Source organism: Cicer arietinum, chromosome 4, assembly GCF_000331145.2.
Source record: "Cicer arietinum cultivar CDC Frontier isolate Library 1 chromosome 4, Cicar.CDCFrontier_v2.0, whole genome shotgun sequence".
NCBI classification, from domain to species: domain Eukaryota; kingdom Viridiplantae; phylum Streptophyta; class Magnoliopsida; order Fabales; family Fabaceae; genus Cicer; species Cicer arietinum.
Window position 1 is genome coordinate 28,725,723 of NC_021163.2, and position 10,730 is coordinate 28,736,452.

Sequence of the window (10,730 nt, forward strand, 5' to 3'; positions counted from 1 at the left end):
CTAGATTGCTAATTTTTTCTGTGGCCCCCCGCTCTTCACAATATTGCTCCTCGGCTCTCCTCTATCGCCGCCTATGTTCAAAGGTTACTGTAAGTTACTACTAATTGAATGAATAGTTAGGATATATAGTATTTGAAAACTAGTCTGCTCCTTGATAAATTATGCCAAATAACTGATAAGTTTGTCATACATCAATAAATAGAATACAATTATGTAATTTATGTGGAATATGATACTACAATTATATATTTTAACTTTATCTCTACTTTTCACTAGATTGATATTAGACATTCTCCTTGTTTTCATTCTTCTTATATCAATGCTGTCAACAAGCAAGGTTTTTCATCAGTGTCAATCATCAAACTGTCAATTACATGGATAGATAGCTAGTAAGCTAAATTTCTTAGAATTTTGGTTGGATTAACTCAACCATACAAAATCGGCATGGTGAGGGATGTCTCTCTCTTATAAACACATTTTCAGATCATAACTCATCCATTTGAGACTCTTAACACACACCCCTCAACACTTAAGACTAAACATGAAGTGTCACTTGAGTGACCCAAGGAATTTTAGATAAATTTTGATACCATTTTAGAATTTGGGTTGGATCTAACTCATTCTTACAAAACCAGCATGTAAGGTGATATTTGACACACACCTAGAATTGGACTTTTGGAGCGAGACTTGATTGATCCAATAGATTTTCGATACTTTCTGATACTATCTTATAATTTGAATTTGACCCAACTCAACCCTACAAAATCAGCTAGACTCATTCATAAGTATTTTTTCAAGTCATATTTCGTCGTATCCTAATGTAGGACTCTTAACAAAAATGATGAATAGAGATATGAAAAAGAAATGAGAATATATGTTAATTACCTCCACCACCACCACCGTATGCGTTACCCCCAATAGGTGATGCACTATAATGGCTTGCAGCTAGGCCGGTAAAATCCTCTTCAGTACCTCCACAGCACAACATAGCTCAAACTTTGTCTTGTCAAATCACTAGTCTAAATAAACCATTAAAAGGTATCAAAATATATCCAATTAAGAAACATTAAAATTTTGCAGGACACATTTTTTTTTAACCATAAAGCTTAAAACACCCACAATTTGCATTTGGAAATGGTGACATAAACAATTAAGACAAATCCACAAAACAAAACCCCTCAATGCAAAATTGGAGAACAATAAAGTTCATGGTTTGAAAAGGAAAAAACTAGATGATAGTCCTAACGCATGATATTATAATATGTGGTTTGCAAACGCATTCAGAGTTGTAATATAATTTTTTTAAAAATTTCTATAACGATATCACAAATGTAACTATGGTCGCATTGTCTGGATTTTACCACAATATCAAGGTTTTCAAAGTATCCAGTACTGAAACTGAAATTTTGAACCATGTTCTAATTTTTGTATTGAAAAAACTGGAGAAATTGCATGATTATGGAATTGTAGATAATACACAAACAAACTAGCACACAACATTAACATAATATCAAAATCTAAAAAAAATTGTAGAAACAAGGAATCATAAATTAACAAGACAGAGTGATTACCTCTCTGACATGTTTTTGAACAAGCCAGAAAATACAATAAATAAAGAGAAGATTATATAAATAAATAGATTCATACGAGAGAAGAAGAAGAACACATAATTTGTTGGTGTTCTTCTAACTTCTTCCTAATAAAATTAAGCAGATTTTGAATAAAGGGTGCATGTTTATGTTTTTCCCTAGAAAATAGGTTATTTTATTTTTATCATAAATAAATAAATTAGTTAAAGAAATTAAGATAGCAGTGAAGCTAAAACTTTGATCTTACAAGGATTGTATACGTGCCACCACGATGCACGTATTTCGCATTTTTACTATTTTCATGATTCGCAATTTTACAATTTTCATGTTTAACTAATGTATATAATAATTTGTTGCTAATCACACCAAAATTTTAGAATTTTCAATTGCGATCACAAATATAATTATAGTTGTATTATTTGCATTTTATCACAATATCAAGGTTTTCAATGTAACTACAACTGCAACCTAAATTTAGAATCATGCTCTAATTTTTGTTTTGAAAAAAATCGAAAAATTGCATGGTTATGGAATTTGTAGACAATAGACAAACAAACTAGCACACAATATTCACATAAATTAACAACGCATAATGATTACCTCTGTGACCAGTTTCTGAACAAGCTAGAAAGTACAACAAATGAAGAGAAGATTATATAAATAAATAGACTCAAATCAAAGAAGAAGAAGAAGAAAACCACATAGTTTGTTGGTGTTCTTCTAACTTCATCCAAATAAAATTAAGCAAGTTTTGGATAAAGAGTGAATGTTTAGATTATTTTAATTTTTATCATAAATAAATAAATAAAATTAAGAAAGTGGTGATGATCTAATGTTGACCTTACAAAGGTTGTGTACATGCCACCACGACGTACCTACTTCGCATTTGTAATGTCTAGTTAATGTATATAATGATTTGTTATCTCATCACACCAAATAATCAAATTGTAATATGTGCACTTGCATGCTCTATGAGTCTTTTTTTCTCACAATCAACTTTTTAGATACTATTAAAGATCAAAATTTTTGAAATTTCTATAACGAAATCAGAAATGCAATTCTCGTCGCATTGTCTACATTTTACCACAATATTAAGGTTTTCAATGTAATCGCAAGTGCAACTGAAATTTAGAACCATATTCTAATATTTGTTTTGAAAATAATGGAAAATTATATAGTTATGGAATTGTAGACGACAATACACAAGCAAACTATCACACAACATTATCAGAACATCAAAATCAAAAAAATAAAATAAAAGAATTATAAATTAACAAGACATAGTGATTATCTTTTTGACCTATTTCTAAACAAGTCGGAAAATACAATAAATGAAGAGAAGATTGTATATATAAATGGATTCAAACGAGAAAAGAAGAAGAAGAAACATAATTTGTTCATGTTCTTTTAACTTCTTCCAAATAAAATAACGCAGATTTTGGATAAATGATGCATGTTTATGTGTTTCCTGGGAAAATTGATTATTTAATAATTTAATCTTGATCTTACAAGGGTTCTTACAAGGGTTATGTACGTGCCACTACAATGCACGTACTTCGCATTCTTATTATTTTCATGTTCAGTTAATGTATATCATGATTTGTTATTCTTATTGCACCAAATACGTTAAATTTATAATATGTGCACTTGCATGCACTGAGTTTTTTTTTTCTTCTCACAATCAGCTTTTTAGATAACAATATATACCAAAATTTTAAAAATTTCTATAACAATATAACAAATTTAATTATGGTCGCATTGTCTATTTTACTACAATATCAAGATTTTCAACGTAGCCACAACCGCAACAGAAATTTTGAACAATGCTATAACTCTTGTTTTGAAAAATATAAAGAAATTGCAGGGATATGAAATTGTAGACAATACACAACCAAACTAGCAAACAACATTAACAAAAATTGAAATCTGAAAAGAAAAAAAAGATATAAAAAAAGGAATCATAAATGAATAAGATATAGTGATTACCTCTCTGGCCTGTTGCTACTGAACAAGCCAGAAAATACAATAAATGAAGAGAAGATTGTATAAATAAATGGATTCAAATGAGGGAAGAAGAAGAACACATAATTTGTTGGTGTTCTTCTATCTTCTTCCAAATAAAATTAAACAAATTTTGGATAAAGGGTGCATGTTTATGTTTTTCCCGAAAAAATAGGTTATTTTATTTTTTATCATAAATTAATTAATTAAAGAAATTAAGATAGTATTAGTGATGCTATCCCTGACCTTATAAGGTTGTATACGTGCCACAACGATGCATGTACTTCGCATTTTTGCTATTTTCAATGTTTAGTTATTGTATTTTATTATTTGTTATTCTCATTACACCAAATATCTCAAATTGTAGTATATGCATTATGATTTTTTTTCTCAAAATCAACTTTTTAGATACTATTAAAGAGCAAAATTTTAGAAATTTCAATAATGATATCATAAATGTAATTATGATCGTAGACTACATTTTATCATAATATTACAGTTTTTTACGTAACCACAACTTCAACTAAAATTTAGAGCCATACTCTAATTTTTGTTTTGAAAAAAATAGAAAAATTGCATGATATCGAATTGTAGACAGTACACAAGCAAACTAGTATACAAAAAACGATATAAAAAACATTATAAATTAACAGGACATAGTGATTGTCTCTCCGACCTGTTTTTGAACAAGCCAAAAAATACAACAAATGAAGACAAGATTATACAAATAAATGGATTAAGATGAAAGAAGAACAACAACAACAAGACAATATAATTTGTTGGTGTTTTTCTAACTTTTTTCAAATAAAATTAAGCAAGTTTTGGATAAAGAGTGCATGTTTATGTGTTTCTCGGAAAAATCAATTATTTTATTTTGGATTAAATATATTTTTGGTCTTTGCAAATATACTTCATTTTGATTTTAATCTCTATAATTTTTTATTTATTTATTTATTTATTTATTTATTTATATCCTTGCAAATTCTAACAAATTTTAAAAAATCCTTTAGGAATCTTTTTTAGTAAAAAAATGGTGACATGACTAATTTTAGATGAAGTGACATATGGTGACCGTGTAATTGTTGTTGACTGGAAAATGTTTAATATTTAAAATTAAAATTTGTTTTATTAATTCACTTAATTATTTAATAAAAACTTAAAATTAATTAATTAATCAATAAGTCAGTTTAATAATAAAAACTCAATAATCTTCATCTTCAACCCAAATTTTTTAATAAAAATTCAACAATCTTCATCTTCAAACCCTAAAAATTATAAACAATACAAAGCGTTTTATAAATTTATTTTTTTCAATAACTTTTGTCTGAATTTTATTTCTTGAGAAGATCTCTTATTCTCTAATCTCTTTGTAATCTTCTGCATTTACCTTACTGAAATTGATATCTTAAGGCATAAAAAAAATGCACCGGTCAATAGTATATATCATGGACAAAGCAATATAAAGTCTCTTTTTTCAATCATGTGTATTGTAGAATTTTGAATTTTGAAAATTTATTTTGTGTTTAAGTAATAAATCTTTGCTATTATCAGGTAGATGACGTTGAATCTCCAATGACAATTGCATCTTATTATTAATACTACTATTTTGTGTATATACAGGCGATGCTATTGTATTATATGACTGCAAGATGCTTGCTTCAGAACTTTAGAAAAGACGGGCACAATTGGAAAAATAAATTTTTAGGGTGTGAAGATGAAAAAAGTTTTAGGCTTTGAAGATGAAATTTTTTTTAGGGTTTGGATCCAAGTATAAGAATTTGTGGTTTGAAGATAAAGATTGTTGAATTTTTATTAAAAAATTTGAGGTTGAAGATAAAGATTATTGAGTTTTTATTATTAAATTAGTTTATTGATTAATTAATAATTTTAAGTTTTTTATTAAATTGTTAAATGAATTAATAAAATAAATTTTAATTTTAAATATTAAATGTTGTCTAGTCAATACACGGTCACTATGTATCACTTCATCTAAAATTAGTCATGTCACTATTTTTTTATTAAAAAAAATTCATAAAGAACATTTTTAAAACTTGTTAGAATTTGCAAGTTATAAATAAATAAATAAATTTACAGGAACTAAAATTAAAATGAAGCATATTTACAAAGACTAAAAACATATTTAAATTTTTTATTTATGTTTTTATCATAAATAAATAACTTAAAGAAATTAAAATAGTAGTGCCACAACAATGCATGTAACTCGCATTTTTATTATTTTCATGTGCAGTTAATGTATATCATGATTTGTTATTCTCGTCACATCAAATTGTAATATGTGCACTTGCATGCACTATGAGTCGTTTGTTTTCCTCATAATCAACTTTTCAGATACTATTAAGAAGTAGTGACAGGTTTTTACAAATCACCAACCAATAAAACTCCTACATCAACAAGAGTATGAGTTAAACTCACGACCTTATAGTGTAAACCAACTCCTTACTAAACGCACTACAAGTCTATGACAATTTGTATGTGACAATGAACAAGTATTTTAAAAATCAAATCTAATTGGTTGAACTAAAAACTGGTCCATGTATTTGTACAATGTATTGACTCGGCCACACTCAATATTTCCCCTTTTTGGATTGTCACCCGGTGAATCGTTACATCAATTTGTTCTTTCTTGTTGAGAAATTACCATAGATCTCATAACTTTCTCTATTGAATCCATTCAAACTATTTATGCAAATTTGAAATAGAAAGAAAGAAAGAAAAAAAAGACCGATTTTCTTTTGATCAAAAGTTAAGTCATAACCTGTCATTTTGTGTAAGTTATATTTTTCCCTCCATTTTTTTCTCTAGTATTAGACATGTAAACTTGTATAGAGATTAAAAAATTGAATTTTCTTATTTTTAGGACTTTTTTAAACAAGTAAAATAAAATGATAGCAGTTAAAATTCACATTCAGAAGCACACCATTTATTAATATTATAATCGTAATCATTTTTAAATAAAAACAAAAGAACATAAATCTCAAGACCAACTTGAATTTTACCTCTCATATCTATGAGAAATTCAAAGCCAACCTATGAAGACAAACAAAAGCTTCATTCTCTGCAGAGATCAAAATCTTTAAAATGAAATCATTTCGTGACATTCCTAAAATATCTACATTTTTTCATTCTTCTTTCCATATACGACCAGTGATCCTCAACTTTAATTGTTTTTTATCTCCACCAGAAAAATAAAGAGCTAGGTTCCTCTGAATGATAAGTCCATCTTGACTGTCGCGAACTTTTCTATGACTCTCGCGAATGCTCCTCGGAATTCCTTGCCATATAAGTTTGCGGCTATTTCCACCAACCTCTAAGCTATACCTGAATTTCTTCGCATCTTTCTCATCGCCCAAGAATCGTAAAAACGCCATATAAACTGGAGCTGTGCCAAGCAGAAACGCCTCGAAGTGCAAGCAGAAATGCCTTCCAAAACAATTGAAAACCTGCAAAGATATGTTGATTAGAATGATGACATGTTTTAGCTTGCATATTAGCTTAGAGAAATGTTGGATCGCAACACAAATCAAGGGAGAGGGTTGTGTAGGCAGTTGACAACCAACATAACCGTAGTCGGATCTCTATCACATGGATCAAATACATAAATATATTACATTATGCAATTGAAATCATTTTGAATAGATCAATCATCAAAAACTAAAAGATGATAAATAAATGTAGCATATCGAAAATATACCTACAACAATTTATCTTATGCATTTAGATACTCAAAAACATGTGAAGTGATACATCAAATTATATACTAAAAAAGTCTATTGAATTCATAAATAATGCTACCTCGATCCCTATATATAAGCACCTTTTGGAAAAAAATTGTCCTTGAATACAACTACACAAGTCTCATTTCCAATTACTATATACAATAGTATTATTTTTCAAAATATACTCTTAATTCAAACCACCAAGTGCATTGAAAGATGAAAAGCCTTAAACACATCTATATACAGAAGAATATTTCAGGTATATTCATACATAAAATGGATACATTAAATATATTACCTATTTTTCTTAATATTGTAAAAAGTGCTTATAAATAAGGACAGAGGTAGTAACTTACAGTTAGCATCCATGTGGCATTTTCAACTTCATGTGGATTTGATTTAACATAACGATGGTTAAAGGTGAATCCGTCATGTACGTCGACCTTGTGATCATCCTTGAGATGGGCCATAAGAGTTGGAATGTCACACATCATAGAGCACTCTGATCCAGCATAGGGGCAACTGTATGGACGAAATCGACAATTTTGCTCATGCTTTAGCTTAGTGTTGTATGGGAATATATCATGACAGCCTAGATTTTGATATCTGCAAGGAAGCTCCATTGATTCCGCCACTTTCTCCAAAGCCAAACACCTTATATTCCCAAGATCACGGTGGCACGTTGGGCAACGGTTATGCACCGCAATCTTGCAATTCGAACATAATGTGTGGCCGTTTGGGCACTGGAAAACATAATGAAGTCATCAAGGGAAACATTAAAATTTAGAAGAATATTAGAAATGAACATCTAATTAAAATAAGTATGTTCAGAAATTCATAGAGTACTAAATTGGAGTCTAATACACATAGGCACTAGGATGAATTATGCAGTTGAGAAAAAAGCAATAAAAGTATTTTAAGCGGAAAAGAAATCACCCAATATGAATATGGAGATAGGGATTAATAATTCCACTTTATGTATCCCGACTTCTGTTTTATGTTTGTATCATGCAGTATAAAATTTGAACTTTTTGAAAATTCACACACAGACAAAAACAGGTGCTATTAAATTTCAAATTGAAAGAGAGAAAAGTAAATTTCATATTGAAACGAAATTACGAGTACTGAACCTGATGAATTGGGGGATACATCAAATTCTTGCAAACAGGGCACTCAAGTAGGTCATAGACACCATTCTTTGAACTATTTCCATTCTTTCCATCCGAACAAGTCCTTGACTTTGTGAATGTACCATTACAATTGGCCTCAGATTTAGACTTAGCTGTCTCATAATCTGAAAATATCAGCTGAGCTTCAAGAACTTCTTTGAAGGAACTGCCTCCCAGATCCATCGAAAAATTCGGATCTAATAGTCTTTCTTTCTCAATGACTAGGACTCAGAATTCTGCTTTCATATCTTTCAACAAGCACCGTATATCTGTCAGTGTTCCTGTTTCACATTATCCATGCAAATATTAACTTTAAAACATTTATCCTTCATTTTTTCAAAGTTCATGAACTCAATAAAATTAAATATTTGAGACCAACATCATACACCATAGTTCTCTAAACTGAACTTTGTAAACAAAATATCTCACTGCGAAAACAAGGATATATTATGCAGTAAACAAACTTCAAAACTACTATGAAATTGTTAAAATTGGATCCAAAACTTTCAAGCTACTTCAACTTAAGGATGAAGAGTTAGAGATATACTAAAACAGTCACAACTCACAAAAAAAACACCACAGTGAGCAACAATGTCATCCCAGAAGCACCCTCCCCCATGCCTCATTCTACTCTACATCCCCAATTTCTCGAAAAATCTAGGAAATTTTGGAAAATACTAGGTCAATTTTCTAAATTGTGATTGCAGATACACTGCAATCCTTGATAATGTGGCAAAATGCAGACAATAACAACTTACACATTCAACCAAGCAACAACATAGTTCTTGTTGGATTTACCAGAAACAATACCTACATCTCACCCACCAGAAAAAACCAACAACAAACCTTCAAATTGAACATCTTAAACAAAATCACCAATTTCAACAATTTATAACATGCAAAACAACATTTCCTTCCTTCACCAGCAACAATGCAACAAAAACTAACCACATAACATTACATGCAAAATGAAGACAAACCTGTAAACAAGCATCCAAACCCATTATCAACCAAAGGAAAAAAAAAAAAAAAAACAAAGTCACGAGATGTAAACAAATTGCAAACCATTTTATTTTTAAATTAAATAACTTCAACAAACAAACAAAATTTTGTAATAAAAAAAAAACTCGAACATTTAGGTGCACAATAAAATAAGATCCAAAAAATTTAAATAATAATAATAATTGAAATGGAGCAATAAACGATGAAAAATTGGTACCATGAGTTCCTTAAAGAGATTGAAGGAAAAAATAAAGTGTCGGTGGTTGGTTATGTAAGGATGGTAAGAATCAAGGTTGTTTTGATGTTAATCTTGTTCTTCTATGTTGATTCGAAATCGCAGGATTTGTTTTCGTTCCTTGTATTGTGCTCTGTTATTTGTTATTATTTATTTATTTGTTTCTGACAAGAATTAAATTTTCTTGGGAAGTTAATTAAAATATTTTGTCTTTGTGTGTCGTTACGTACTACGCTACGCTCCTAAGAAGGGTGGATGGTCCAGTATACATATGCCATTGCCACCTCCCCATAAATAACAAACAACTTTTCTCCACTTTAACATACTAGTTTATTCAATTAACCATCAAAGTATCACATTTCTCTTATTACATATTTTTTATTTTAAATAATCACTCTTTTTATCCACTGTCATACGGATCATTTTTTTATAACTGGTCTTTAAAATAAAATAATATTTTCATTACAATGGATAAAAACTAAATAATATTTTTATTTTCTTTTAAATATTTAATATAAAAACTAAATTATTTAATAGAAAAATTATTTTGTTAATAATTTATTACAAACGAGCTCTAATTAAGTTGTTTAAAGAGTAAACCATCAAATTTGTGATTGGTTTTATAGTTACACTTAGTAAGTATATAATATCATAAATATTTCAAAAAAATTATTGATTCTATTAAACTGTCAAATTGATCATTATATTTAACCAGCTATTATAAATGATGTCATTTATTTTAACAATCTACAAAATTAATGACGAATTTGATAATTTACTTGATTGTTTAAGTATGTAAAGTTAATAAATGGATTTCAGAGTATGCAAAATTCTTCTGTTATATATTATTAAAAAAATGATTTTCTCATCTTGTAATTTAGATATTTTATTTTAAAAAAAATCATAAATTATTTGTATTTGTTTATCATGATAAAAATAATATTTGCTTTTTAAAAAATAGTCGGTTATCAAAAATGATTTTTATGATTAACTATAC

General features: G+C 28.6%; 2 protein-coding genes across 5 annotated transcripts in view; both read right to left on the reverse strand.

The window, feature by feature from the left end:
• Window positions 1-3,713, reverse strand: part of LOC101510374 (probable protein kinase At2g41970) — a 7,166-nt gene extending 3,453 nt beyond the window's left edge. Inside the window, exons 1-3 of one of the 3 annotated variants that reach the window (XM_073367592.1) lie at window positions 3,576-3,713; window positions 886-1,019; window positions 29-71 (exon numbers count right to left, since the gene is read on the reverse strand). In XM_073367592.1, coding sequence (XP_073223693.1) covers window positions 29-71; window positions 886-988 — 146 coding nt within the window. In that variant the 5' untranslated portion in view covers window positions 989-1,019; window positions 3,576-3,713. Of the gene's footprint in view, window positions 1-28; window positions 72-885; window positions 1,020-1,571; window positions 1,913-2,189; window positions 2,349-3,575 lie in introns of those variants that run through there. The other 2 variants (XM_073367591.1, XM_073367593.1) reach the window with 2 other exon arrangements.
• Window positions 3,714-6,509: 2,796 nt separating this feature from the next.
• On the reverse strand, window positions 6,510-9,942 carry LOC140920146 (E3 ubiquitin-protein ligase SINAT2-like). Of its 2 annotated transcripts, none has more exons than XM_073367595.1 (4): window positions 9,716-9,942; window positions 8,458-8,777; window positions 7,684-8,070; window positions 6,510-7,051 (listed from the first exon to the last, which is right to left on the reverse strand). In XM_073367595.1, exons 2-4 carry the CDS (start codon window positions 8,677-8,679, stop codon window positions 6,731-6,733), a joined length of 930 nt encoding a protein of 309 aa, XP_073223696.1. In that variant the 5' UTR covers window positions 8,680-8,777; window positions 9,716-9,942; the 3' UTR covers window positions 6,510-6,730. The 2 variants fall into 2 exon arrangements, with proteins under 2 accessions (XP_073223696.1, XP_073223697.1); XM_073367596.1 differs by lacking the exon at window positions 9,716-9,942 and adding an exon at window positions 9,255-9,385.
• Between the last annotated feature and the right edge of the window lie 788 nt (window positions 9,943-10,730).